This window comes from Erithacus rubecula (assembly GCF_903797595.1).
Source record: "Erithacus rubecula genome assembly, contig: scaffold_318_arrow_ctg1, whole genome shotgun sequence".
Classification (NCBI taxonomy): Eukaryota; Metazoa; Chordata; class Aves; order Passeriformes; family Muscicapidae; genus Erithacus; species Erithacus rubecula.
Window position 1 is genome coordinate 23,630 of NW_027636012.1, and position 26,424 is coordinate 50,053.

Here is a 26,424-nt window from a genome sequence, read left to right on the forward strand (position 1 = left end):
TGGGTGAACCATCGCCTCAGCTCTTCCCTCCAAAACATCCCCTCATTTTCCCCCAAAGTTTGGGAATTATCCCCCATATCTCAGGATTTCAGCCCAAAATCCCAGGAATTCTCCCCAAAAATCCCGGGGTTGAGCCCGGGAAACCATTCCCAGATCCTGCCCTTCCCCCGGGGAATCGCTGAGCCCGCCCGTGTCCGCCAGGGCAGGGCTGGAAACAACCGGGGAAAAGCACAATGAGAGTGTTTTCTGACAGAAAAGGAGTGGAAATGATAATAATAAAACTTCCGGACAAATTTAGTACCGTGTGATAAATGCAGCCCGTCCTTCCAGCCCGGGGGTGTCACTGACAAACAGACCTGGGGAATTTGGGGGGGAAAAGTGGAAAAACACTCGGCCAAAACAAAAAAAAAAAGGATAAAACCAAGGGGGAAAACCCCAAAGAAATCACACAAAACACCTGTAAAAATCACAAACGCCCACAAAAAACCAAAATCTCCCAAAACTCAACTCAGCCAAAACCCAAAAAATTACCCAGAAAATCCTCCAAAAACAACTCACTGCAAAAACCCTCAGAAAAAAAAACAAGAACTGCTCAAAAAAAAAACCCCTAAATCCTAAAAACATCCCCAAAAGCTTTTAAAAATGCCTAAAAATATCCTAAAACTACTTAAAAACTCTCCAAAGGACCCCAAAACCTTTTAAAAAACACAAAAATCCAAACTAAAAAACCCCAAAAGCCCCAAAATTCCACTATATAACATACCCAAAACCCATCAAAATAAAAATTAAAAAAAAAAAAAAACCCCAAAAACCCTAAAAATAAAATAATGAAAAATCCCACAAAACCTGCCTCAAAAATAAATTAAAAAAAAAATCCTCTAAAAGTCCCAGAAAAACTAAAAAAAAAAACCCATAAAAACCCAAAAAAAACCCAAACTCCCAAAACACTTTTAAAAATCCCTAAAAGTTATCCTAAAACAACCTTAAGGACGCTCTAAAAAAAACCCACAAAAGCTCTTTAAAAACCCCTAAAAGAACCTCAAAAAGCCCCAAAATTCCCATTTAAAACTCTCCCCAGAAAACCTTTTAAAACCCCCAGAAAAACCAAAAACCCCCTGAAAAAACTCCAAAATTCCGCCAAAAAAACTCCTTTAAAAATCCCTAAAAAATAATAATAATAAAAAATATATATATAATCCCTTAACTGAAGAAAAGGAGAAAATCGGGCTTTTTTGTTTTGTTTTTTGCTTTTTTGCTTTGATTTTTTTTTGTTTTGTTTTGGTTTGGTTTGGTTTGGTTTTTTTTTATTTAATGGGATTATTTGAAGGAGTTTTTTGGAGGAGTGTTGGAGTTTTTAAAGGGGCGTTTGGTTTTATTGGGGTTTAAAAAGGTTTTTGTGGGAGGATTTTAAATGAGAATTTTTGGGTCTTTTTGAGGTTTTTTTTAGCGTTTTATTTTAGGGATTTTTAAAGCACTTTTGGGGGTTTTTTGAGGGTCTTTAGGGAATTTTTTGGTATTTTTAAAAGGTTTTTTTGTTTTTTTTTCACTTATTTTTTGGGATTTTTAAAAGGATTTTATTTTTGAGGGGGGTTTGCGTGTTTTTAATAGTTTTTTGGGGGAAGGTTGCGTTTTTTGTGGGTTTTAAAGGAGTTTTGTGGGGTTTCAAAAGCGGAATTTTGGGGTTTCTGGTTTTTTTTTTTTTTTTTTTGTCGTGTTTAAAGGGGTTTGGGTTGCATTGGAGAGTTTTTAATGTTTTGGGTATTTTTTAGGGATTTTAAAATGTTTTTCGAGGATTTTTTTTTGTTTTTAGTGTTTTATTTGTTTTGGGGGGGGATTTTTTGGGGAGTTGGGGCATTTTGGGGATATTTTGGTTTTGGGGGGGTTTGGGCTTTTTGCGGTTGTTTTGGAATCTGGCTGCTTTGATTTTTTTTTTTTTTCCTTTTTTTCCCCTTTTTTCCCCCCAAAATTTCCCTCGTTTATTTTGGGTTGTCCCGTGTTTTGGGTTGTCCCCCCAGAATGGGGGTGCCCCGTTTCTTTGGGCGTTATGACATATATACCGCACTTTTATTATTTATTATTATTTATTCTGCACACAATTTTTATATCACTAAAATTCGCGCCGGGCGAACGATGGAGAGGACGAGCCGGACCCCGCCGCAGTGCCACGCGCTCTGCGCATGCGCGCCCCGCGCGCCCCGCCTCCCCCGCGCTTTCATTGGCCGCGGCGGGAGAACGGCGCGCTGATTGGTAGAAAGGGAATGATTGACAGCTCGGGCAGGGCGGTGACGGAGAATAGCTCGGCGAGCGCGGCTCCCATTGGCTGCTGCGCGGCGGGTGGGCGTGGCCTCTCCCCTTCCCCCTCCCTTTCCTCATTGGGGCAGCGCGCCGCCTTCCCATTGGCCGCTTTCGCGGGGGGCGCGGGCGGGGCCACCGCGCGCGCTCCCCTCTGGTCGCCTCTGATTGGCAGCGCCGGCGCCGGGGCGCGGCGCCATTGGCGGAGCGCGCGCGGTGGGCGGGTCTCGGCGCGGGGCGGGGCGCGCAGGCGCGGGCCCGGCGCTCCCTGAGGCGGCGGCGGCGGCTCCGGCGGCTCCTTTGTTCCCCCGCCGGGACCGGGGTCGGGATCGCGTCTGGATCGGGCCGGAATGAGCCCCGAGAAGGGCTCCGGGAAGTGCGCTGGCCCCGGTAACGCGGGCGGGCGGGGGGCGCGGGGCGGGTACGGCGGCCCCCGAGGGTCACGGGCCCTTTGTTCGGGGCCGGCGGCGACCCCAGCCCGGGCTGCTCGGCCTGGGGATCCGCCTCACCCCCGGGATCCGTCCCCCCTTCCACCCCCAGGGATCCATCGCCCCTCAGCATCCTAAACCTCCCATTTTCCTCCCCTCCGTGTCCCCCCGTATCTGTTTTTTTTATTTTACTCCCCCCATTCCTGCTTTCCCCAATCCCCTGTATCCCCCTTCCCTTCTTTCTCCCCCTTTCCCCCTCCCCATCCTGCCGATCGTTCCCGTCCTGTCCTTGCCGAGGACACCGAGCCCCCCCGGCCCCGATCCCGGGGGGCTTTTCCCGCACCCGAAACCCTCCCCAGCTCTCGGGGTCCCCGCGCTGCTTTTGGGAATCCCGATTTTTCCATCCCAAACCCCTTTTCCCCATCCTTTCCCACCTCCCCCTGCCCCGAATGGTCCCTCCCCGTTTTGGGAGGGTCCCGCCGTTCCCTCGGGTGAGCTCCCGAATTTGGGAATTTGGCCCCTTCCTGGAGAAATCCGGGGGATTTGGGGTGGGGGGCGCTGGCAATCGGGTCACAGCAAGACCCCCGATTTTGGAGGGGTTGGATTTATGGCGATCCGTTTATCCCGGTTCCTTTATCGCCCGTTTCAGCCCCGCCTCCTTTTCACCTCCGCGAATTCCCACTGCTGGAATCGCCCGTTTTCCTCCTCCGGAGGTGGAGGAAGATGGCAAGAGAAGGATCAGCAAGGGATTGAATTCAAAGAAAAGAGCTGCACCCGCAGCCCATTTCCATTCCCTCTCCCCCTTCCCCATTTATTTTCCACTAAATCTCTAAAAACGGGGTGAAAAAGCCTCAGGAATGGGAAAACCCTCCCCGTGGTTTCATTCATCCAGGGGTTCTTTCCTGGGTTTCAGGATTTAATGACAATTCCTCACCCATAATCCAGAGGGGTTTTAAGGAAAAAAAAAATCCAGGAAAAAGGAAATTGTGCTGTGGGGATGATTTTTGTAGCTGGAGCAGGTGGAATCCACTGTCTCTGGGAATTAAGGGCAATTTGTTTAATGGATTTTGGAATGTTTCGTCACTGGAAGTCGGTAAATTCCCCGAGTTGGGCTCATCTGTGAGGAAATGGCCTTTTTTGAGCTTTCTGAGTGATTTCATTCCCAATTCCTTCCCTTTTTCTCCCCCAGCCCAGCGTTAGGAGCTCATTCCTGCAGAGCCTCCAGGACTGCCATGCCTGTAGGTGGGTGCTGGGATTTCTGGAACTCCCCAGGATCTGGGAATTGACATCCCACAGGAATATTTTTATTTTTATTTTTGAGAAATGACCGGTTTCCTTGGAATTATGTGTAAAATTCCCGTGAGTGGGAGGGAATGGTGTTAGAAAGAGCAGGAATGGAGCTTATTTACAACTTCATTCCCTGCTTTCCTTGGAATGGTTTTGCTGGGAAGGCCGTGCTGGGGTGAACTGCCAGATCCAGCAGGAATTAACCCTCTCTGTCCTGGGAACAGCTCTGCCCATGGGACGTGAGGGGTTCCTGAGGAATGACTCCATGTAGGGACAAGCAGGTGCTGGGAAATCCGAGTTGTTCAGTGTGCCAGGGCAGCCTGAATGGGGGATATGCCTGGGAAAAGGGACTTTTTCTGGCAAATGAGGTTTTTCCCTCAGATGGGGAAGCGGGTTCCCGTCGTTTGCTGTGGATTTGGGAGGGGGTTCCTGGCTCCCTGTTCCCAGCTGACAGATTTGGAAGGGGCTTTCCCATTCCACTGACCCGAGGCCAGTTTGGGGGGGAGTTGTGTTGCTGAGCACGCACTGCAGGGAGGGTTTTTCGGTCTCTCCACCATCCCAGGCTGGGGTTCCCCACCCGGGGGTCCCTGATTCCATCCCAGTCATTAACCCAGATCTCCCGTTCCAGGCTCAGCCCGCAGCTCCTGACGTGAGATGGCGACTCCGGAGCCCCCTCTGGGAGGGACCCCCCGGCCCGGCCCCTCTCCCGGGCCCGGCCCCTCGCCGGGGTCCATGCTGGGCCCCTCCCCCGGCCCCTCGCCCGGCTCGGGGCACTCGGGGCACTCGGGGCACGCGCTGCCCGCCCCGGGCTATGCCCCAGAGTCCATCCACCCCCTGCACAAGGTGAGGCTGGGGATCCCCTGCTGTGCCCCCTCCTGTGCCCCCTGCTGTGCCCCCTCCTGTGCCCCCACCCTGTGCCCCCTCCTGTGCCCCCACCCTCTGCCAATTCCTGCTGCTGGAACGATCTTTCTCTTCTCCAGCATCAGGAGGAGATGGACAGAAGGGAGTAACTAAGGGTTTTATCAAATCCATGAACTGCACCTGCAGCCCCTTCCCATTCCTCTCTTCTCTCCCTTCCTATTTCACCTCCCCTACCCCAAAACTCTCCCGCTTCAAAAATGCACTGGAAAATGTCAAGAATGGGAAAATCCCCCAACCCAGCCCCATTAATTAAATTGAGAGGTTTTTTATCTTTAACAACAGTTCCTCATCTCTAATCCAGGGGGTTTTTAATAAAAAAATGCAGGGAATTTTGCTGCCCGGAGGATTTTTGTGGCCGGATCTGGCATCTCTGGGAATCACAAAACGGAGCTCCAGCTCCAAGCCCTGGGAATTCTGTAGGCTGGGTGGCTTGGGAGCATCAGTTTCCTCCAGGAGGGGCCTGCCCTTGTGTGATTCCCTGGGGTTTTCCTTCCTGCAGCCCCTGGATGCCATGCACGAGAAGGGGATGTCGGAGGATCCGCGCTACGGACAGATGAAGGGGATGGGGATGCGGCCGGGGGGGCACGCGGGAATGGGGCCCCCCCCCAGCCCCATGGACCAGCATTCCCAAGGTGGGGAGAGACACCACGGGCGGGAGGGGAGGGGCTGTGTCCAAATCCTGCATCTGGGGGCGGGGAGGGCTTCATAAATCCTGGATTCTGCCTTCCCAGTTATTCCCAGATCCACCACGTGCTGGATCTGGGGAGGAACGATAAATCCCGTGGGGTTCGGGGTGGAAATCCTTCCTGGCGGGGACAGGCAGCTCTGCAGGGCTCGGAGCCCGGCTCACCCCTGCCTCCCCTGGCAGGTTATCCATCCCCCCTGGGCGGCTCCGAGCACGCCTCCAGCCCGGTGCCCTCCAACGGCCCCTCGGGCTCCTCCGCGGGCGGCTCGGGCGCGGCGCTGGACGGCTCCGGCTCGGACGCGCCGGCGCTGGGCCGGGGCCCGTCCCCGTTCAACGCGGCGCAGCTGCACCAGCTGCGCGCCCAGATCATGGCCTACAAGCTGCTGGCGCGGGGGCAGCCGCTCCCGGAGCACCTGCAGGTGGCCGTGCAGGGGAAGCGGCCGCTGCCCGGGATGCAGCCGCAGATTCCCGCTCTACCTCCGCCCGCCGGCGCCGCGCAGGGACCGGGAGCCGCGCCCGGGACGGGGCCGGCGCCGCCTGGCTACTCCAGACCTCACGGTGAGGAGGGGCTGGGGAAGGGGCACGGGGGGGCCAGTTGTGGCTGGGGGTGCGAGGGGAGCTGGTCCTGTTCTGTCCTGGGATCTCTGGGGGATTTATTTCATTCCATCTCACACTGTCCTGGGAAATCCAGGGGAGCTGGTCCTGTTCTGTCCTGGGATCTCTGGGGGATTTATTTCATTCCATCTCACACTGTCCTGGGAAATCCAGGGGAGCTGGTCCTGTTCTGTCCTGGGATCTCTGGGGGATTTATTTCTTTCCATCTCACGCTGTCCTGGGAAATCCAGGGGAGCTGGTCCTGTTCTGTCCTGGGATCTCTGGGGGATTTATTTCTTTCCATCTCACGCTGTCCTGGGAAATCCAGGGGAGCTGGTCCTGTTCTGTCCTGGGATCTCTGGGGGATTTATTTCTTTCCATCTCACGCTGTCCTGGGAAATCCAGCGCAGCTTGTCCTTGGATATTCGTAGGGGATTCATCCCGTTCTATCCCAGAGGATCCATCAGAAGGGTTCTCACCCCATTCCATCCCAGATGGGAAGCCTTTGGTTCCAGTTTGCCCCAGTTCCCCCCAGCTGTTTGGGTTTCTCCCGTCCTTGTCCTTGGGCGTTCCAGCAGCTGGGAGTTCAGATCCATCCAGGCTCTGGCAGTTCAGGGTGAAGGGGGTACCAGCCAGAGCACAGAACCAGCCTTTCTGCTGGGACTCTCCCCCAGGTGTCACCATCCTCATGGGATTTCTCTCTTTTTTTTCCCTCTTCTGCCTGGTTTTTGGGAATTCTCAGGAATTGGAGGGCCCAACATGCCCCCTCCAGGACCCTCAGGAGTTCCCCCTGGCATGCCGGGCCAACCGCCCGGAGGCCCTCCCAAGCCCTGGCCAGAAGGTGAGACCTGGATCACCAAATTCCTGGGAATTCATCCAGATCTACGAGCAAGGGATGCTCTGGGGGGTGGGAATGGAAGGAAGTTCCTGGTTAAACCTTGGAATTCTGTGAATGTCTGGTTTAGCTTCTGTACTGGAGCTTTGCCTGTGCTCATGCTGAGTTAGATATCTGGAGTTTCTTTGGGATGTGTAGCTAATTTTCCATTCGACAACTGGAGTTTTGGGGGATTTGAGGCTGATTTCCAGACAAATAATTGGGCTTTAATGGGTATTTCCAGGTAAATAATAGGAGTTTTGTGGGGAATAGGGATGAATTTCTCATTAAATCTCTGCGGTTCATCCAGGAGTCAGATACTCGAGTTTTTTGGGGATTGTAGCTTTGTTTCTGTCCCAATAACGAGGGGTTTTTGGGGAGCTGGGGTCCCTGTCCCCTGGGAAGCTGTGCCCATTCCCAGGCCGGCATTCCCAGGCTCCCGTTCCCGCAGGGCCGCTGTCGGCGGCGGCTCCGGGCGGGGCCCCCCAGAAGCTGCTGCCGCCGCCCCCCGCGGGGCGCCCCTCGCCCGTGCCCCCCGCCGTGCCCCCGGCGTCCCCCGGGCCCCCTCCTCCCTCGCCGGGGCAGCCGGCGCCGCCGGCGCTGCCCATGCACCCCAAGCAGAACCGCATCACGCCCATCCAGAAACCGCGCGGGCTCGACCCCGTGGAGATCCTGCAGGAGCGCGAGTACAGGTACGGCCCCGCCGCTCGCCTGGGGCTCCTCCTTCCTGACATTCCTCTGGGATTCCCAAGGCTTCTCCCTCTCCTCTTTTCCTGCTTCCCAATGTCCACGCCGCTCCAGAGGGGTGAGGGGGAGCGTGTTTTCCTTGGAGACTCCCAAGGTTTCTCCAGCTGCCTCCATCCCATTTTGCCGCTTCTGAAGATCTGGAGGGATGAGCTGGAGAATATTGTCTTTGGAGATTCTTCCTGGCACTTCCCAGCTCTAGCCCATGTCCTTGTTTCCATGGGGGGTCCCCAAAAATCGGCCCAGCATTCTGAAAGCAACTTCCCAACGCCCTCACCCTGCTCCCACACTCTCCCAACGGGAGCTGGGTTGGGAGTGAGCTGAGCTCATCCCAAAATCCCTCCCCCTCCCCTGCAGACTCCAAGCCCGCATCGCCCACCGCATCCAAGAGCTGGAAAACCTTCCCGGCTCCTTGGCCGGGGACCTGCGGACCAAAGCCACCATCGAGCTCAAGGCCCTGCGGCTGCTCAACTTCCAGCGGCAGGTGGGAGCCGGGGCCGCGGGTTTGGGATCGGGGTCCCAGTGCCAAGGCGGCGGGTTTGGGATCGGGGTCCCGTTCCCAGTGTGGCAGGTTTGGGGTGGGGTCCCGGTCCCAGTGTGGCAGGTTTGGGGTGGGGTCCCATTCCCAGTGTGGCAGGTTTGGGGTGGGGTCCCGTTCCCGGGGTGGCGGGTTTGGGATCAGGGTCCCAGTGTGGCAGGTTTGGGGTGGGGTCCCATTCCCAGTGTGGCAGGTTTGGGGTGGGGTCCCGTTCCTGTGGCAGCAGGTTTGGGGTGGGCTCCCGTTCCCAGTGTGGCAGGTTTGGGGTGGGCTCCCGTTCCCGGGGTGGCTGGTTTGGGATCAGGGTCCCGTTCCCAGTGTGGCTGGTTTGGGATCAGGGTCCCGGTCCCAGTGTGGCAGGTTTGGGATCAGGGTCCCGGTCCCAGTGTGGCAGGTTTGGGATCAGGGTCCCGGTCCCGTGGCAGCAGGTTTGGGGTGGGGTCCCGTTCCCGTGGCAGCAGGTTTGGGGTGGGCTCCTGTTCCCAGTGTGGCAGGTTTGGGGTGGGCTCCCGTTCCCAGTGTGGCTGGTTTGGGATCAGGGTCCCGGTCCCAGTGTGGCAGGTTTGGGATCAGGGTCCCGGTCCCGTGGCAGCAGGTTTGGGGTGGGGTCCCATTCCCGTGGCAGCAGGTTTGGGGTGGGGTCCCGTTCCCGTGGCAGCAGGTTTGGGGTGGGCTCCTGTTCCCAGTGTGGCAGGTTTGGGGTGGGCTCCCGTTCCCAGTGTGGCTGGTTTGGGATCAGGGTCCCGTTCCCAGTGTGGCAGGTTTGGGATCAGGGTCCCGTTCCCAGTGTGGCAGGTTTGGGGTGGGGTCCCGTTCCCGGGGTGGCGGGTTTGGGATCAGGGTCCCGTTCCCAGTGTGGCAGGTTTGGGGTGGGGTCCCGGTCCCGTGGCAGCAGGTTTGGGGTGGGGTCCCGGTCCCATGGCAGCAGGTTTGGGGTGGGGTCCCGGTCCCGTGGCAGCAGGTTTGGGGTGGGGTCCCATTCCCAGTGTGGCAGGTTTGGGGTGGAGTCCCGGTCCCGTGGCAGCAGGTTTGGGGTGGGGTCCCGGTCCCGCGCTCACGCCCGCGGCGCTCCCGGCGCAGCTGCGGCAGGAGGTGGTGGTGTGCATGCGGCGGGACACGGCGCTGGAGACGGCGCTCAACGCCAAGGCCTACAAGCGCAGCAAGCGGCAGTCGCTGCGGGAGGCGCGCATCACCGAGAAGCTGGAGAAGCAGCAGAAGATCGAGCAGGAGAGGAAGCGCCGGCAGAAGCACCAGGTGGGGGCAGTGCCGGGAACTGCGGCGAGGAGGAGGCGGGGATGGGAGTTTGAAGGGAATAACGTGGTGTGGGGGGTGGAGGGGTTGAGTGTGGGTCGTGGTGGCCGAGGGTTTGGTGGTGATTGTTGAGATGTCTCGGTGGCTGTTGGGACTATGGGATGGCTGCTGGTACTCATCGAGGGCCGTTGGGTCCCTGCAATCCCCATTGCTCCCTGCGGAATCCCTTCACTGCGCTCTGACTCCCACAGGAGTACCTCAACAGCATCCTGCAGCACGCCAAGGACTTCAAGGAGTACCACCGCAGCGTGAGCGGCAAGATCCAGAAGCTGACCAAGGCCGTGGCCACGTACCACGCCAACACGGAGCGCGAGCAGAAGAAGGAGAACGAGCGCATCGAGAAGGAGCGGATGCGCCGGCTCATGGTGAGAGGGGCAGCAGGGCGGGACCGGGGAGATGCAGAGGGGTTGGGGGTGTGGGTGAGGGCAGGCTGCTCCCTGCTGCCATCCCAAGGGTGCTGTTCCCCCGGGGTAGGCAGAGGATGAGGAGGGATACAGGAAGCTCATCGACCAGAAGAAGGACAAGCGCCTGGCCTACCTGCTGCAGCAGACGGACGAGTACGTGGCCAACCTGACAGAGCTGGTCAGGCAGCACAAGGCGGCCCAGGTGGCCAAGGAGAAGAAGAAGAAGAAGAAGAAGAAGGTAAGAGAAAGAAACTGCAGGCTCGTGGAGGGAGTGCCCGGGCTGGACTGCCCAGGCTGACTCCCCTCTCCTTCCGCCTGCTCCTCTTCTCCCTTTCTCTCTTTCCTCTCCATCTTCTCTTCACTGTCTTTCTCTTGTCTTCTTTCCTTTTCTCCTTTTCTTCCTTCCTATCCTTTGTCTCCTTCCCTTCTTTTTTCTCCTTCCTATCCTCTTCCTCCTGCCTTTTTGTTCCCACAGAAGGCAGAGAATGCTGAAGGACAAGCTCCAGCCATCGGCCCTGATGGGGAGGTGAGTCCAGGCTCATCCCAGGATCCTGGGGGGCCACAGGGATCATCCCCTGCATGATGTATGGGCAGGCAGTGTAGATTGTGTCCCACCAGCTTCTTCAGAATTCTCCCTCCAGGCCTTTCCCCCCACTTTTCCCAGTGGGTTCTTGGGGGTTTGCAGCCAAAATTTCTCAATCCTGATCCACGGGCTCCTCCCACAGCCACTGGATGAGACGAGCCAGATGAGCGACCTCCCGGTGAAGGTGATCCACGTGGAGAGTGGGAAGATCCTCACTGGCACCGATGCCCCCAAGGCCGGGCAGCTGGAGGCCTGGCTGGAAATGAACCCTGGGTATGCTGGAGCAGGGGGCTGTGAATGCGTTGGACCTGGGAAACTGGAGTGGAAATGGCACTGGGAAACTGGGAACACTGGAGCTGGGCACCCTGGGGGTGGGAATGGGAGTGGAGGGCTGGGAGTGGCAGTGGAGAGCTCAGAATGCTGGACCCGGGAGGGAATGGGGTGTGTAAGAGCCAGGAGGGAGCAGGAAAATTCCAGACAAATTGGATTTGCAATTCCTTGTTCCTCTGTTTTCCCCCCAGGTATGAGGTGGCTCCACGCTCTGACAGCGAGGAGAGTGGCTCTGAGGAGGAGGAGGAGGTGAGGGGGGTCCTGCCACATTGACACTGGGAATGTCCTGGGAGGAACAGGAAAGGGCTGACCTTGGCAATGGCTGTTGGGCAGCTCAGAAAAAACGGGATGAAATGGAATGAAACAGGATAATGTGGATTAAAATGAGACAGATCAGTAGGACAATGTGGAATAAATAGGGCAAAATAGGACGTAGCAATAGGATAAAGCAGGATAAAATTACTTTGAGTAGAATAAAAAAGTGGGAAAAAAGGTGTTTAAAAGTGTGATAAACTGATGCATAAAAATTTAACAAAGTAGTGAGATAAAATGGAATGCCTGCATTGGACAAGAGCTGGGAGGCTGGGAACAGGAAAGGGAAATTCCCTCAGTTTTCATCCTGAATATTGCTGGCATGTCTCCAGAGGGAATGGCAAGCAGCATCCCATCTCTGGGAGATTTGGGTGGGAGGGGGTGGGTGCTTCCCAGGGTTTTCCCACGGGTGTTTTCCCTGGAATTGCTGGGAACCCCACAGGAGGAGGAGGAGGAGCAGCCACAGCCAGCACAGCCAGCGCTGCCTGTGGAGGAGAAGAAGAAGATTCCAGATCCAGACAGCGACGACGTCTCGGAAGTGGACGCCAGACACATCATTGAGTGAGGCCTCCCTCCCTCTTCCCCTGTTCCTGCTCCAGCTTCCCCTTCCCAATTCCACCAGCAGCACTCCTCCAAGCCCATTTTTTTCCCATCTTCCCAAAGTGACCCATAATAAGGCATTTTACCTGGAAATTCGCCCAGGACTGAGTTCCCAGGCACTCCCCCAAGAACATCATCCTTCAGACCTTCCTTTTCCCACCCCAAAAGTGTCAATCATTCCCTTTTTCCTTTCTCGTGTTCCCATTCCTGACAGCGAGGAGCAGGGATCCCCCCCCATCCACGTTTTTCCATCTGAAATCACCCCCTCTCCTCATTCCTGTTCCCCCCGAGTTCCCCAGGCCCCTGCTCCCCTTACCCCGCTGTGCCCCGTGTCCCCCGCCCCGCGTTCCCTGACGCTGTGCCGGTTCCCGGGCAGGAATGCCAAGCAGGACGTGGATGATGAGTACGGCGTGTCGCAGGCGCTGGCGCGGGGGCTGCAGTCCTACTACGCCGTGGCTCACGCCGTCACCGAGCGCGTGGACAAGCAGTCGGCCCTGATGGTCAACGGCGTGCTCAAGCAGTACCAGGTGTGGGGCCGGGCAGGGAGCGGGCAGAGGGGTGAGGAGCCAGAGGTGGGATAGTGGATGTGGTATTGGGATGAGGAGCCTGAGGTGGGAGGATGAGGAGCCAGAGGTGGGGAAGGATGAGGAGCTGGGGAAGGACAGTGAATCTGAGGTGGTGTGGGATAGTGGATGGAATGGTGTGGGATAAGGAGCTGGATTCACTCCCTGCTAAAAGCCAAACCCATCGAGTTGCATGTGAATCCACGGAATATCTCAATTCCTTCTTCTCTCAATTATGTTACCAGTTAATCATGTTAGCCCATTCCCACCCCCATTTCCACCCCCACAGATCAAAGGCCTGGAGTGGCTCGTGTCCCTGTACAACAACAACCTCAACGGGATTCTGGCTGATGAGATGGGGCTGGGGAAAACCATCCAGACCATCGCCCTCATCACGTACCTCATGGAGCACAAGCGCATCAACGGCCCCTTCCTCATCATCGTCCCGCTCTCGTGAGTGCCACAGCTCCTGCACAGTCTCACCAGCTGCCCCTGCAGCCCCCAGACCCAGATTCCCACCCTGTCTGTCTCCTTCCCCCAGGACTTTGTCCAACTGGGCTTATGAGTTCGACAAATGGGCTCCCTCCGTGGTCAAGGTCTCCTACAAGGTGAGTGTCGCATTCCTGGGATCCCAGTTTCCATTTTCCTCTTCCCGCTCTGTTACCATCACGCTGAGGAAGCTGCACTGGCTCCCAGCTCCAAGTCCACGAAATCCCATTTTTGATTGCTCCTCAGCAGCAGGAATCCCCAGATCTCCTGTCTTTGCTGTTGCCTGTGTGCCACCCCCCTGCCCCCTGTGCTCCTGACTTTTCCCTGGCTGTCCCTGCAGGGCTCTCCGGCAGCGCGGCGCGCCTTCGTCCCTCAGCTCCGCAGCGGGAAGTTCAACGTCCTGCTCACCACCTACGAGTACATCATCAAGGACAAGCACATCCTGGCCAAGGTGAGGCCAGGAAGGGTTTTCACAGCCTTGCCGTGCTCACAGGAAAATCCTTGCCTTGTTTATACCAAAACCTGGCATGTTATTCCCTGGAGCCTCCGCACGAGCTGCTGCCCCGTGGCAGAATTCCTGCTCCTGATTTTTGGTGATATATCCCATGGTACATCAGATACATGGTTCCATTTTCTTGAATGATTAGTATGGATGATTAGTATTAATTGGATCCCTCCAGCCCCCTTGTTGCCACGGGGTTCAGATCCACAGGGGGAGGATAAGTGGGACGGAGCATCACGCCAATGGAACAACACTCAGATCATACTACGAATCCCAGATTTTGAGATTTAGGGATTAGGGCCGTCTCCTCAGTGGAGCTGGAATCAACCATCCTGGCAGGTTCCCCTCTCTGGGCTGCTCCAGGCACAGCCCCAGCTCCCCATCCCTGCCCTTCCCTCTGGTGCAGATCCGCTGGAAGTACATGATCGTGGACGAGGGGCACCGCATGAAGAACCACCACTGCAAACTCACCCAGGTGCTCAACACTCACTACGTGGCTCCACGGCGGCTGCTGCTCACTGGGACCCCACTGCAGAACAAGCTCCCAGAGCTCTGGGCTCTCCTCAACTTCCTGCTCCCAACCATCTTCAAGAGCTGCAGCACCTTTGAGCAGTGGTTCAACGCGCCCTTCGCCATGACTGGGGAGAAGGTGTGGGAATGGGGTGGGGCTGTGGGCAGTGGGGTGGCCTTGGAGTCGGTGTTAATGGGCAGTGGGGTGGCCTTGGAGTCGGTGTTAATGGATAGGGAGAGTTTGGAAGTGTCCCTGGAGCTCTGGGGTGTGGATCGGTGTCTTTAATGACTCCAGAGGGGTTGGAAGTGTCCCTGGAGCTGTGGGATGTGGCTTAGTGTCACTGTTAATGGCTCCAGAGGGGTTGGGGGTGTCCCTGGAGCTCTGGGAGGTGAATCAGTGCTACCCTTGAGGCCTCTGTTCCCTTCCCTGGTGACAATTCCCTGCCCTCTCCATCCTGGGATACACTCATGGAGCTTCATCCCGCTCCGGACTCGCTGTTGGGTTGAGCAGGCATTTGGATCAATCCCACCAGGAACTGAGGGTCAGGAGGTTCTGGAAGCAGAGGGACCAGGTGTTTTGGGATGTTGGGGGTCCATCCAGTTCCATTTCCAATGCCAGTTCCTGTTCCTGGCCAGGTGGACCTGAACGAGGAGGAGACAATCCTCATCATCCGCCGCCTGCACAAGGTGCTCCGGCCCTTCCTGCTCCGGCGCCTCAAGAAGGAGGTGGAAGCTCAGCTCCCAGAAAAGGTGACACTGGGTCCTGTGGGTGGATCCCTTGGGAATGGGGCGTGACTTGAATTGGATCCCTTGGGAATGGGGTGTGACCCCACCGGATCCTGTTGGGTGGATCCCTTGGGGATGGGGTGTGACTTGAATTGGATCCTCTGGGAATGGGGTGTGACCCTGCTGGGTCCTGTTGGGTGGATCCCCTGGGATGGAGTGTGACCCCACCGGATCCTGTTGGGTGGATCCCTTGGGGATGGGGTGTGACCCCCTGCTGGGTCCTGTTGGGTGGATCCCTTGGGAATGAGGTGTGACCCCCTGCTGGGTCCTGTTGGGTGGATCCCTTGGGAATGGGGTGTGACTTGAATTAGATCCTTTGGGAATGGGGTGTGACCCTGTTGGGTGGATTCCCTGGGATGGAGTGTGACCCCACCGGATCCTGTTGTGTTTGTGGAATGGGGCATGACCCCGCTGGGTCCCATTGGATGGATCCCTGGGGAATGGGGCATGACCCCGCTGGGTCCTGGCAGGTGGAGTACGTGATCAAGTGCGACATGTCGGCGCTGCAGCGGGTCCTGTACCGGCACATGCAGGCCAAGGGCGTCCTGCTCACCGATGGCTCCGAGAAGGACAAGAAGGTCTGGGCTGGGAATTCTGCTGGGAGTGCTGGGCGTGGGAGAGCCTGTCTCTGTGGGCTGGGTTGAGCTTGGGCCCCAGCATATTTGGGTGATCCACAGAGGCTCCTCAAAGCCATCAGTGGGTCTGTGAGCAGAATAAGACACAAAATAGTTTGGAAAAGACACTGGGGTGGGGGATTCCCTGTTTTCCAGCCTCGCCTCGAGTGAACTTGGGGGTTTTCTTAAAACCTTTAATTTATTTTAATGTCTCTGAGCCCCCTTTGTGGGGTAGCATTCCTGGGGGTGCTGGGCTGGTGAGTAAGGATGGCAGCCAGCAGGGATGAGGGTTTTTCACCTGCTGGGTGGTTCCTGGCAGGGCAAAGGCGGCACGAAGACGCTGATGAACACGATCATGCAGCTGCGCAAGATCTGCAACCACCCCTACATGTTCCAGCACATCGAGGTGGGGATGAGCCCAAACACAAAACACAGCGGGGTTAGACCTGGGAAAGGCAGGGCTGAGCCAGCAAAAGAGACAAACCAATAACAGGGGGAATCCTAATGGGGATAAACCCAAAACCAGGGAGAACTGTAGTGGGGATAAAGCCAAAACCCAGCAGGGTTAGACCTGGGAAAGGCAGGGCTGAGCCAGCAAAAGAGACAAACCAATAACAGGGGGAATCCTAATGGGGATAAACCCAAAACCAGGGAGAACCTTAATGGGGAAAAACCTGAACAGGGAAAACCTTAATGGGAATAAACCCAAATAGGGAGAACCCTAATGGGAATAAACCAAAACCAGGAAGAACCCTAATGGGGATAAACCCGAACTGGGATAACCCCAATGGGGATAAACCCAAACAGGGAGAACCTTAATGGGGATAAACCTGAACAGGGAGAACCCTAATGGGGATAAACCTGAACAGGGAGAACCCTAATGGGGATAAACCCAAACAGGGTGATCCCTAATGGGGATAAACCAAAACCAGGGAGAGTCTCAATGGGGATAAACCAAAACCAGGGATAACCCCAATGGGGATAAACCCAAACAGGGAGAACCTTAATGGGGATAAACCCAAACAGGGTGATCCCTAATGGGAATAAACCCAAACAGGGAGAACCCTAATAGGGATAAACCCAAATAGGGAGAACGTTAATGGGGATAAACCCAAACAGGGAGAACCCTAATGGAGATAAACCCAAACAGGGATAAACCTGAGCAGAGCTAAACCCAACAAGGATGCACCAAATTAGCTCCTTGGGCCACCCACTGCCACCACTGCTTTCCACTCAACCCCATCCATTCACTGGCCAGATTCCTGAGGGAACTGGGGGGAGCAGCCTTGGCTCTTCAATGGCAGATCCAGATTGTCTGGGCCACTTTGTGCTGGTTTCTGACCCTGTTTCTCTTCCTGATTTCAGGAATCCTTCTCAGAGCATTTGGGGTTCACTGGCGGGATCGTGCAGGGGTGAGTCATTGACTTTGGGAAATTTGTGAATTTGCAAACTCAGGGGTTTTTCGGGGTGAAGGATGAGCCACCCCACACCAGGCAGCCAGGTGATCCCAACAAGGGGCAGACACCACATTTTTGGCCTGGAATCTCTCACTGAGCCCATTTTTGTCCGTGCCAGGCTGGATTTGTACCGTGCCTCCGGGAAGTTTGAGCTCCTGGACCGGATCCTGCCCAAGCTCCGGGCCACCAACCACAAGGTGCTGCTCTTCTGCCAGATGACCTCCCTGATGACCATCATGGAGGATTATTTTGCTTACCGTGGCTTCAAATACCTCAGGCTGGATGGTGAGTGCCCCTGGCGGGGTGGGGGGACAGGGGGTGCCCTGGTCAAGGTGGAGCTCAAGGTCAAGGCATCAAGAGAGATCAAGGTGTAAAGAAATGGAGATACTGAGCCAGACAGAAAGATACTGGGGATTATCAAGGTACAAAAATACAAACCCATCAAGAGACAAAGATAAATCTCTTAAGTAAAGCTGTAAAGATTACAAATAGATGTGAAGATATGCAGGTAAATTGTCATGTGTCCACACAGACATCGAGGGAGAAAGTGAGATAAGATGTCAAAAATCATTAAGGCAAATGTCTTGATATCCAGATTGTATGAGATTGATGTCAAGGTTTGTATTAGGGTTCACATCAAGATTTTAAATATCAGTATCTTGATATCCAGATTGCAGGATGGATATGGAGACATTGAGAGAACCAGATTGATACCAGTATTTATATCAGGATTAACATCAAAGACATCCAGATCAGTACTGAGATTGATACAGAGATATCAAGATTGATATCTTGATATTCAGGTTACAAGATGCATCTTGAGACATTGATATTGAGATCTCAATAGAAAGATCAATGTCAGGGTTTGTATCAAGATCAGCATTAAAAATAATGAAATCAAGGTTTCTATCCAGACTGATACCAAGATATCAGAGATTGATGTCAAGTTATAGAAGCTTGATGTCAAGATGCCAAATATTGATGTCCAGATTGATACCAGGATATCAGAGATGGATATTGAGGCATCCTGTCCCCACTGCCTGTTGCTGTATTTCCCATTTATTCCAGCTGATCTGAGCAATCCTGGGATCCTGTTGGGTTGGGAGAGGGCCCCAGAGACTCCCACAGGACTAAACAAATATTCATTAATAGGTTGGATTACAGGGTTGAATCAGAGCAGGATGGGCTTTAAGGTGCCCCCCAACCCAATCATTCCCTGATTCTGAAACCAACACAAATGAAGAGCACCCAAAACGGCCCCAAAGCTGCCACAATTCTGGGAGACCTCCTGTCCCCCTCAGAGCAGCACTCACCCCTTTCCCAGCCCACCTTCCCCGAGACCCCCTCCCCATTCCCTCAGAGCAACACTCACCCCTTTCCCAGCCCCACCTTCCCCGGGACCCCCTCCCCACTGCCCTGGGCCCCCGTGCCCCTCGGTGCCAGGGCAGGGGTGATGCCCTGTGGGGTTCCAGGCACCACCAAGGCAGAGGACCGGGGGATGCTGCTGAAGACCTTCAACGAGCCGGGCTCTGAGTATTTCATCTTCCTGCTGAGCACTCGGGCCGGGGGGCTGGGGCTGAACCTGCAGTCGGCCGACACCGTCATCATCTTCGACAGCGACTGGAACCCGCACCAGGTACGGCCGGGGCAGAGCCAAAACCCACCCACATCACCCAGAAACGCCCATCAGTGCCAGGAAACACCCAGCCCCAGCCCATCACATCCATCAGACCAACCCAAAACACGCTGAGCCGCCCAAACAGCAACACAAAACTCAGCGAGCCCAACTCAGCCCAGCCAGCCGACCTAAAATTCAACCAAACCAAATCCAGTGATGTGACCCAAAACCCAGTGACTGACCCAAAACCCAATGAACTGGTGAGCCAGAGGAGCCACAGGGCTGGGATTCCTCCCAAATTGCTCTCCCAGTCCCAGCAGGGCTGTTCTGGAGAGCCTCCCCCAAATCCCAGGGCTGGGTTTCCCTGCAGGCTCTGTCTGTGAAGGAAAGAGCAGCCAGTGACCCCATTCTGGAATTCCTGTGATCCTCTGGGGTTGCTGAGGGCACATCCCATGACTTTGGGGATAAAAATGGGGTTTTGGGGACCCCTCATCTAATGCTCCTCCTTCCTACAAGAATGCTGTTTCTGGGCTCCTTGTGATCCCACTCCCCAAATTCCTCTGGGGATCCCTGAACTCCTTGTGGTGCAACTCACATCTCTCCCGTGGTTTATTTGAGGTTAAAACCAGGTTTTTTGACACCTCCTGGCCGATGTGGCCATTTCCTCCAGGACCTACATGGTCCCAACAATCCCATCACTGAAATTCCCATAATCCTTGGGGATGTCTGAGAGCCCTTGGGTTGCATCCCACATCCCATTAAGGCTGAAAGTGGAGTTTGGCACCTCTTGGCCAGCACTGTGCCTTCCCACAGGACCTCCATAATCCCACTATTGAGTCCCTGTGATCCTTGGGGACCCCTGAGCTCCCCTCAGGGCTCATCCCACATCTCCCCCAAGGATTTTGAGGACAAAAATGAGATTTTTGGTGCCCCTCTTGCAACACTCGCCCCGTCCCACAGGACTTACACAGTCCCGGTGATCCCATCCAAACAATCCTTGGGGATCCCCCAACACCCTCAGGCCTCAGCCCACATGTCCCCAGGAGGGGTTTGGAGGGGGAGAGTGTTGTGTTGGGGGTGCTGGTGCCATGGGTGCCCGTCCCCCAGGACCTGCAGGCGCAGGACCGGGCGCACCGCATCGGGCAGCAGAACGAGGTGCGCGTGCTGCGGCTCTGCACCGTCAACAGCGTGGAGGAGAAGATCCTGGCAGCTGCCAAGTACAAGCTCAACGTGGACCAGAAGGTGATCCAGGCCGGCATGTTCGACCAGAAATCCTCCAGCCACGAGCGCCGCGCCTTCCTGCAGGCCATCCTGGAGCACGAGGAGCAGGATGAGGTGAGGGCAGCAGCAGAGTTCCCGTGGGAGTTGTGGGGGTCAGGAGTCAGAGAGAAGAGGAGTTTAAAAAAAAAAAAAAAAAAAAGTAAAAAAAAAAAAAAATCAACAAACCAACCCCAGAGCAGGAGCATGGCGGCTTGTTTGGAATTTTTTGGGAGTAGCATCGGGAACAAAGGCGCCGGATTGACAGCCCTGGAGACTGAATCCCTGTGTTTATCCACAGAGCAGACAGAGCGCGGGCAGTGGCAGCTTCCCCCACGCTGCCTCCTCCCTGTGCCTGGGCGCTGAGTCGGAGGAAGCACCTCTAAAGGTGAGCGGGGTCGTTCAGTCTCCACTGCCCATTCAATCCTCCCGCCAGCACAGCCGGCCAGGGAGGGACAGAACCCGGAGAGAAACGGGCTGGGTAGGGCCAGCAGCCAGATAGGAACGGCTTGCCAGGGCCAGATGCCAGATTGGAATGGCCAGAAATGAGATCTAAACAGATTGGAATGGCCAGAAATGAGATTTAAGCAGCCTGGAACGGCCCGAGAGTGCCGGGAATGAGATTTTTAAACGGCCGAAAGGGCACTCGCACTGACCGGAAAGAGAATAAACTGTCACGGCCTGAAAAAGCCCAAAATTACCCAAAGCCAGCCTGAAAATGCCAAAAGTAAGATGAAAATGGCTTGAAAGTGTCAGAACTGGGGGAAAAAAAACAGCCTGAAGACAGCCAAAAATGAGTTAAGACTGACTGGCATGAGAGTGCCAGGAGGGAGTTAAAGTGAAACCAAAAGTGCTAAAAATTAGTTAGAACCAGCCTGAAAGCAGCCAAAAATGAGTTTAAATCCACCTGAAAAGGCCAAAAGTGAGAAAAAAATGGCCTGAAAGTTCCAAAAGTGAGTGAAAAGCTGACTGAAGGGGCTGAAAGTGAGGTAAAGCCAGCCTGAAAGTGCCAAAGGTGAGAAACTGGCCCAAAACCAGGCAAAATGAGCTAGACAGCACAAAAGCAGCCACAAAAGACACTAAAATGGCCTGAATTGAGCCAAAAATGGGAAGAAACTGCCTGCAAGACAAAATGAGCTGAAAACAAAAACGAATAAAAATGCCTGAAAATGAGAAACCTTTAAAAGCAAATCACACTGAAAGCCCCCAAAATGAGCTAAAAACCGCCTAAAACCACCCTGAAAACAGCGAAAAGAGAGTTGAAACGACCCAGAGATGAGGGAAAAACAACACAGAAACATCGAAAATCCAGCTAAAAAAAAAAAAAAAATGCCCCAAACTGAGCTAGAACCAAGCTGAAGTACCAAAAAAATGAGCAAGTAGATACTAAAAAACCCCAAAACGAGCAAAAACACGGGAACAGCCCCAAACCGAGCAAAAACACACTGAAACCACCCAAAAGCAAGGAAAAAAAAAATAAAAAAAAAATCAAACAAAGCACTGAAAGCAGCAAAGAATGATGCAAAGGAGCCTGAAGTGCCCCAGAAGGGGCCAAACGCCAGCAGAGCCGCAGAGGGGAGCGCTCGGCCCCCGGCCCGGGGAGGGGCTCGGGGGGCGCCGGGGCAGCGCTGCAATCCCCCATCCCACTCTTGGCAGGAGGAGGACGAGGTGCCCGACGACGAGACCGTGAACCAGATGATCGCCCGGCACGAGGAGGAGTTCGACCTGTTCATGGTGAGGAGGAGGAGGAGAGGGCACGGGGAGGAAGAGGAGAGGAGGAGGAGGTGGGGAGAGGTGTGGCGAGGAGGAGGGAGAGGAGCAGGGGTGAGGGTCTTGTGAGGAGGAGGAGGAAAAGAGGAGGATCTCACAAGGAGGAGGAGGATGGAGATCTTGTGAGGAGGAAGAGGAAAAGAGGAGGATCTCACAAGGAGGAAAAGGGACAGAAGGAGGAGGAGGGAGAAAAAGGGGGGAGGAAGCAGAGAGTGAGAGACAAGGAGAGAAAGATCCCCCATGGAAGAGGAGGAGGAGCAGGAGGGCTTTGGGGTCTCCATGAGGGATGAAGTAGAGAAGGGAGGGAATTGAGGTATCCAAGAGCAGGAGGAGCAGAGAGGAAGAGGATGAAGGGGGAGGAGGATGAAGGAGAGCAGGAGGCTCCTGGATCGGGTACAGGATCAGCTCAGGAAGAGGAGGAGATGTGGAAAAAGCCATTCCCACATCCCAAATTCCACATCCCGAATTCCCACAGCCCAGGGAAGGGAGGGAGGGGGATGAGGAGAGAGGGCTGGTCCTGGGGCAGGAAACTCAGTGCCAGGAACATTCCCAGTCTGGGGACCCCTCAGGGACCCTGTGCCAGCCTGCAGGGAGTGGCCAGGCCCAGTGCTGGACCTGCAGGGGGAGGCACAGAGCACCTCCAATTCCCAAAACTCTCCCAATTCCCAAACTCTCCTCAGTTCCTAAAACTTCCTAATGCTTCAGCTGTGCTGCTCCAAGGCTTCCTGTGGGAGCTCACAAATCACTCCCAGTTCCTGCAACACCCCCAGCTCAAGGTGTCGTTCCTGCAGTTCCCAGTGTCGCTTCCCTCAGCTCCCAAAATGTTTTCCATTCCCACGTCCCTCCAGTTCCCGGAGCAGCCTGTGGCTCTGAGCGTGGCTCCCCCTCCCTGCTCTCCAGCAGCATCCCCCGTTCCCATCACACTGGGATCTCCCTGGAATTCCCCCTGGCCCCATCCCCGTGAGCCCAGGGCCCCGCTGTCCCAGTCTGGGGTTTCTCCTTTGCTCCAGGATCACCCCAGAGGGACATGAGGTGGTTCAAACCCTGGACTTTTTGCCTGGCCAGCAGTGGTCTGCTCAGCCTGGCATCCATGGTGGAATCTGCCTGCTGAAGGCAGGGCTTATCCCATATAGTTTGTACTATGTATTACACGTTTACAAAATTTTCCCAATGCAATACAATTTTATTAAATGGTCCAGCCCTGACCCCATCCAATCCAAGAGTGCCAACGTGTCACCCAACATGGATGACATGGAGAAGAAGAAGGAAAAGGTGTCCACCCCCCAAATTCTCCAGCTTGGCCACGTGTCCCTTATAAACATTCCCAAAAGTCTATTTATCTACGTTCTAACAATCCAATTTACACTTCACTAACTTTGGTAGCCTGTTTCCATTCTCCTTGTGCTGACAACCTCCCCCAGGGGTTAGAATTGTGCACCTGTGCCACCAGGGTGTCACTCAGAGGTCTTTGAGACCCTCGCCAGGGGTGTTTTGAGCCCCCCCAGGAGGGCAGGGGATGGCCCGGGCTCCCCCAGCCCCGTTTGTGCCCCCACAGCGCATGGACCTGGACCGGCGGCGCGAGGAGGCGCGCAACCCCAAGCGCAAGCCGCGGCTGATGGAGGAGGACGAGCTGCCCTCCTGGATCCTCAAGGACGACGCCGAGGTGGAGCGGCTCACCTGCGAGGAGGAGGAGGAGAAGATGTTCGGCCGCGGCTCGCGGCACCGCAAGGAGGTGGATTACAGCGACTCCCTGACGGAAAAGCAGTGGCTGAAGGTACTGGCGGGGTGGATCCGCCCGCAGCGCGAGGCTGGGGCTGGGAAAACGCCTGCAGGACGTGAAAAAGGTCCACGGGGTGTGGGAAGAATGCAGGTCCTGGCAAAGTGTCCACAAATCCCAGGAAAAGACCTGGAAAAACGCTCCCTGGAAATGGGAGCCCTGGTCAATCCCCATCTCTCCAGGACGCCCCCAGTCCCCTGTGGATCCCCAGTGCCAAGGATCCCTGTTTCCCGCAGGCCATCGAGGAGGGGACGCTGGAGGAGATCGAGGAGGAAGTGAGGCAGAAGAAATCCTCTCGGAAGAGGAAGCGGGAGCCCGAGGGGCCCGCGGGGCCCCCCCCGAGCGCCCGGAGCCGGGACAAGGACGAGGAGAGCAGGAAGCAGAAGAAGCGAGGGCGGCCCCCGGCCGAAAAACTGTCCCCAAATCCGCCCCCCTTGACCCGGAAAATGCGGAAAATCGTGGACGCTGTCATCAAGTACAAGGACAGGTGAGAGGGGCCAGGTGCTGCTGGGGGGGCTCCCAGGTATTCCTGGCACTGTCAGGCGTTCCTGGGGTTCCCGTGGGTGGGATGGGATGGGACGGGATGGGAGTGAGGGTGATGAGGATGATGGGATGATGATGGGTGAGGATGAGGAAGGCCACCCCTCACAGCCATTTTTCCCCCTGCAGCAGCAGCGGGCGACAGCTGAGCGAGGTTTTCATCCAGCTCCCATCCCGCAAGGAGCTGCCGGAATACTACGAGCTCATTCGGAAACCTGTGGACTTCAAGAAGATCAAGGTACTGGGATCCCCCTGGATCTGTCGGGATCCGCTGGGATCCACCCTCTGGGCTCCCCCTCATCTCTTCTCCTGCTGCCAGGAGCGAATCCGAAACCACAAGTACCGGAGCCTCAATGACCTGGAGAAGGATGTAATGCTGCTGTGCCAGAATGCCCAGACCTTCAACCTGGAGGGGTCCCTGGTAGGGAAAACCAGGGAAGAGCGCTGGGAATGGCTGGGAATGGCCTGGGACAACAGCCACAGTGGCTGGGGGTGGCCTGGAGGGACTGGAAATGGCCAGGAGTGACCCTGAGTGCCCCCCTTTGCCCCAGATCTACGAGGATTCCATCGTGCTGCAGTCCGTGTTCACCAGCGTCCGGCAGAAGGTGGAGAAGGAGGAGGAGAGCGACGGAGAGGAGAGCGAGGAGGAGGAGGAGGGAGAGGAGGAAGGATCTGAATCCGAGGGTGGGCATTGGGATGGAGGGGAGGGGAGGGGAGGACAGGGAAGGGAGGACAGGGAAGGGTGAGATCATCCCGAGGGTCTGGATTCCCCCCAGCTCGCTCCGTGAAGGTGAAGATCCGTCTGGGCCGCAAGGAGAAGGTTCCGGAGCGCGGGAAGGGCCGGCGCCGGGGGGGGCGGGGGGGACGCCCCAAACCCCTCCTGAGCGACGATGAGAGCGAGGACGAGCAGGAGGAGGTGAGAGAATCTGGGAACGGCGCCAGATCCTGCCAAGAGCCCGGATCCTGAGAGAGGCCCCCAGGTCCAGGGAGTGACCTCAGATCCTGGCACTGACGCCAAATTCTTCCTCCTGCTCCCAGATCCTGGGAGTGTCCCTAAATCCCTCATTCTGACCTCTCAATCCTGGGCTGGACTCCCCAGATCCTGGGAATGACCCCCAAATCCTTCATCCTGACCCCAGGTTTTGAGCTGAACCCCAGAGTTCCTCATCTCAGTCCCAAATCCGTGACCTGACCCCCAAATCCTCTCCTGAACCTCCCAAACGCCTCGTCCTGGCCTCCAATTCCTCAACCCTGTTTCCCCTTTCCAGGATCGCTCCGGCAGCGGCACTGAGGATGACTGACCCCAACATTCCACGGCTCCAGAATTCTGAGAAACCCCAGAGCCCCCTGCCCCTCGCCCCCATTCTCCCCTGTAGCTCCAACGGCAGCGGCACCGGAATTCCCAAATTCCTGAGTCCCAAAAAGCCATGCCCAACCTCGTCCGTATTTATACCAGAATCGGCACTGCCACAGCCACCAGAGCTCCCGGCCTGACCCAGATCTGGGTGGTCCTGGGTGGTCCAGCTGGGCTCATCCCAGGTTGTTTCAGATGCTCCCAAGTTGTCCCTGCTCATCCCAGATCCAGATTGTCCCGAGTTGTCCTGGACCATCCCAAGTGGTCCTGGGCTGTCCAGGGGGATCCAGCTCATCCCTGGTGGTCTTAGATCCTCCTGGATCCTCTGAGATCAGCCCGTGCATTGTCCTGGGTCATCCCAGCCTGTCCTGAGTGGTCCCAATCTGGATCTTCCTGGGTGATCCCAGGTTGTCCCAGACCACCCTCCATCCCCTGGGATCCTCCCGGCTGATCCCAGTCCCACCCCCCCCCCCCCGTGCTGTCGCTGTCCCTGGATTCCCATCAGTCGATAATTAATTAATAAATTAATCCAACGGGAGCTGGTCACCTCCAAGGGAGAGCTGGGGGGGAGCAGGGAGGTGTTGGGGTGACTCTGGGCACTGGGGGCTCTCTGGGGGCATTTGGGAGTCCCTGGGGGATTGGGGGGTCCCTGGGGGCATTGGGGGGGTCCCTGGGGCCATTGAGGGGGCGTCTCAGAGGGTCCTGCAGTGGGATTCGTGTCATTCCAAGGCGCTGCAGCAATGATCCCTCCCTCCCCTGGGAAAAATTGGGGGGTGGGGAGTTGGGGAGAGTTGAACCCCCTTGTGCCCCCGTACCCCCAGATCCTGCTCCAGCCTCCCTGGGAATCGCCTTCAGTGGAAACTCCATGATTAATCCCACGTGGAAAATGGGAAAACGCTTCAGAAGCGGCTTTCCGATGGGAAAATGGACCCCCGTGCCGCGCCCCTTCCCCTTCCTGCTTTTCCCTCCGTTCCCCTCGGTTTTCCTCCCTTTATCCCGGTTTTCTCTCCGTCCCCCTCGGTTTTCCTGCCTTTATCCCGGTTTTCCTCCCTCTGTCCTGGTTTCGCTGCCCCTCCGGTGTTCCGCTGTTCTCCGCGCTGTCCGCGTCTCCCCCGATCCCGGCTTTTCGTCCATCCCGCTTTTCCCTCCCTCATTCCCGGTTTTCCGACCCACCCTCCACCTTTTTGAACGCCCCGAGCTCCTCCCCCCGCCCGTTAAATGGGGCCCGACCGGACCCGCGGCCACGGGCGGCGGCGGCGCCGGGAACGCCAGGACGAAGCGGGA

General features: G+C 56.1%; 1 protein-coding gene across 1 annotated transcript; it reads left to right on the top strand.

Moving 5' to 3' along the window:
* The first annotated feature begins 2,525 nt into the window (after nucleotides 1-2,525).
* On the top strand, nucleotides 2,526-25,678 carry SMARCA4 (SWI/SNF related BAF chromatin remodeling complex subunit ATPase 4). The gene is made up of 36 exons (XM_079332474.1): nucleotides 2,526-2,682; nucleotides 3,910-3,966; nucleotides 4,622-4,850; nucleotides 5,428-5,560; nucleotides 5,797-6,171; nucleotides 6,950-7,048; nucleotides 7,533-7,773; nucleotides 8,183-8,309; nucleotides 9,444-9,617; nucleotides 9,866-10,039; nucleotides 10,149-10,316; nucleotides 10,554-10,604; nucleotides 10,804-10,934; nucleotides 11,183-11,240; nucleotides 11,746-11,864; nucleotides 12,280-12,430; nucleotides 12,756-12,919; nucleotides 13,008-13,074; nucleotides 13,296-13,406; nucleotides 13,864-14,106; nucleotides 14,604-14,717; nucleotides 15,224-15,331; nucleotides 15,687-15,773; nucleotides 16,733-16,779; nucleotides 16,943-17,109; nucleotides 18,297-18,460; nucleotides 19,550-19,777; nucleotides 20,001-20,087; nucleotides 21,356-21,433; nucleotides 23,025-23,243; nucleotides 23,483-23,733; nucleotides 23,916-24,024; nucleotides 24,106-24,207; nucleotides 24,338-24,470; nucleotides 24,563-24,702; nucleotides 25,055-25,678. Exons 3-36 carry the CDS (start codon nucleotides 4,662-4,664, stop codon nucleotides 25,085-25,087), a joined length of 4,842 nt encoding a protein of 1,613 aa, XP_079188600.1. The 5' UTR covers nucleotides 2,526-2,682; nucleotides 3,910-3,966; nucleotides 4,622-4,661; the 3' UTR covers nucleotides 25,088-25,678.
* Nucleotides 25,679-26,424: the final 746 nt, after the last annotated feature.

What these genes read in the sequence shown, in the direction of transcription:
- SMARCA4 (XM_079332474.1), top strand. Translation starts at nt 4,662, where the DNA reads ATGGCGACTCCGGAGCCCCCTCTGGGAGGGACCCCCCGGCCCGGCCCC. An exon ending in TCCCAAGCCCTGGCCAGAAG is followed by an intron (nt 7,049 to 7,532) that starts GTGAGACCTGGA and finishes CCGTTCCCGCAG; the next exon opens with GGCCGCTGTCGGCGGCGGCT. An exon ending in AGCGGATGCGCCGGCTCATG is followed by an intron (nt 10,040 to 10,148) that starts GTGAGAGGGGCA and finishes CCCCCGGGGTAG; the next exon opens with GCAGAGGATGAGGAGGGATA.